The following is a 2,500-nucleotide window of genomic DNA, read 5'->3' on the forward strand; positions in this document are numbered from 1 at the left end:
GATTCTGAGAAGTGAAATTACGTTCTTCCAAACTTTCAGAATGTATTCAGCTGCTTTTGGTGTGCAAAGAAATACAGGGGGGAGGGAGGGGGAGGAGGGGGGGAATAGCATGCATTAGTATTTTCCTCTGAGGGCCAGGAAATGATTCCCCGTTCATTTTCCTCATATACTGTACATTTCAAAAAGTATAAGACCTTTTAAGCCTCGTACAAAGCCAACTCGAGTCGTGACAAATAATCATGACAACAAACACAATTTTTCAGGCCGAACAAATAATTAGAAAGAAGAAGAAAACGGGCAGGTTACAACACTTTTTTTCTTGTTTTTCTTTTCTTTGTAATTATTTCTTTGGTCCAAAAATATTGTGTTAGTTAGTTGTCATGATTTGTCACGACTCGAGTTGGCTTCGTACGACACTTAAAAGGTCTTTAAATAGATGGTGGATAGATGGTGGGTGGGCGGGGAGGATTGGGAAAGGAGTTGTATTTTCTTTCTGTGCATTCTCTTGCATATGAACTTTGAATAAAATTGATTAAAAAAGGGTCTTTAAATAAATACTTTTTGAAATGTCAATGGGAAAAATGCATTGGGAATTATCGTCATGAAAGGGGACGCTCTATAATCGCAAAAGAAGATAATGGATATAGAGAGTCTCAGTCCCGCCCCCTTTCATGACGACGCCAGGCCCAGGAAGTTAATCCCAATGCATTTTTCCTCATAGACATTTCAAAAAGTATTTATTTAAACTTAAAGACCTTTTAAGCGTCGTACGAAGCCAACTCTTGTCGTGACAAATCATGACAACACACACAATATTTTGGACCAAACAAATAATTACAAAGAAGAAAAACAACAAAAAAAAGTGTTGTAACCTGCCGTTTTTTTCTACTTTCTAATTCTTTGTTTGGCCCCAAAACATTGTGTTTGTTGTCATGATTTGTCACGACAAGAGTTGTCTTTGTCCAGCGGCGTATAAACGTCTTTAAATAAATACTTTCTGAAAAGTCTATGAGGGAAAATGAACGGGGATTTCTTTTCCGGGTCCGAGTCACACTAACAGGCAGTGGCTGCCGGTGCTGCAGTGAAAGGTGGAGGTGGGCGTTGGACTCTTACCTGGCCACCTGAGAAAATGACGGGTGTCGAGGCGGGCTTGGGGCGGTAAGGGATGGTGGCACCTTTGGGTGGGGACTGGGGGTGGGGGGGAAGGGAGATGGGGGGGGGGAGAGAGGCAGAGGACAGGGTTAGACATTAGTCTTGCGTAGCCAGACAACTGTTCCACAATATCCTCCGAATGCTAGAGTCTGGACCTACAGCCCCATGAGCTGATTAAGGGCCGATTCATAATCATACTCCTATTTTAGAGCCGAATAAAAGTCGGTTCGGCGCTGTAGAGCCTACAATGTGACGTCATTTGAGGTTCGGGCGGGGGGGGGCGGGTACCGTCCTAAAGTCGTCTCTTCGGTGCTACTGAAAATGTCTGACGAGCCGAAATCATTTGGGCACTACAGCGCCGAAACAGCGGTAAAATAAGAGTATGAATCCGTTCACGAAAATATATTTTAAAATATCTTTAGAGCTTATTTTTTTATTTCCTTTTCTGCTAAGCAACAAGCTATGTATGCTTAGATGTTTATTCTATTTATATTAGGATAAATGTGCGCGACATGTGTAGCTCTGAGATGTCCTCGAGCGAAGGAATTTTAGCCCAAACTGCAAGAACAAAAACCAGAAAAGAACTATACTGTACAACTATACTGTACAAACAAAGTAGTTAGTCATCAATCTTAAAAATCAGCTTATTTCACTACCCCTGCAAATACAGCATCATTTTCCACATCAGAGTGAATATTACTTTAACTTCAACACACACGTACCGGTGTTGGAAAATGTGGTAGAATGAATGGCCGTATGACTGTAAATTCTGAAAATGCTTCTAAAAAGGTCTTCGTTAAATCAGAATTCATGAAATGAACTGCTGAGAGTTCTGCCGTTCTCCTGTGTCTTCCTGATCGACAGATGGATTTATCAACAGTTAAGACTTAAGACCCGTTCTCAATGGAGTCAATAATGAAAAGCTTTGCTATTCCTTCCGATGGAAGGCATTTCTCAATCTCCAACATACTCTATCTTCATAAAAAGCTATATAATTCTATCCTAGTTTTTATTTTAATTCCTATTCTTAGTCCTGCTATTCTATGTTTGCTTCGTCTAGTCGGCTATTCTATTCTAGAAGTTAAAGACCATTAAGCATTTATTGCAAAGCTATTGCATTTAGTAGGGTGGTGTGGCTTATCTGCTCATGTGATATCTCTGAATGTGCACCGAGACACAGCGCTGATATCAACAACCCCCCCCAGAGACACAGCGCTGATATTAACAACCCCCCCCCCCCCAGAGACACAGCGCTGATATTAACAACAACTAACAAAAAATAAACCTTCTGAGTTCCATGTCTCAATGAACTATATCGCCGCACTGTGGAATGTGTTCTGTTTACTGT

The 2,500-nt window shown here is 41.0% G+C and overlaps 1 protein-coding gene across 1 annotated transcript in view; it reads right to left on the reverse strand.

Moving 5' to 3' along the window:
- Positions 1–1,113: 1,113 nt before the first annotated feature.
- Positions 1,114–2,500, reverse strand: part of LOC308312081 (poly(rC)-binding protein 3-like) — a gene marked incomplete at both ends in the record, with an annotated part of 16,652 nt that continues 15,265 nt past the window's right edge. Inside the window, 1 exon segment of the mRNA XM_080794484.1 lies at positions 1,114–1,188. Coding sequence (XP_080650610.1) covers positions 1,114–1,188 — 75 coding nt within the window.

Source organism: Protomyctophum bolini (genome assembly GCF_963924005.1).
Source record: "Protomyctophum bolini genome assembly, contig: SCAFFOLD_719, whole genome shotgun sequence".
Taxonomy (NCBI): Eukaryota; Metazoa; Chordata; class Actinopteri; order Myctophiformes; family Myctophidae; genus Protomyctophum; species Protomyctophum bolini.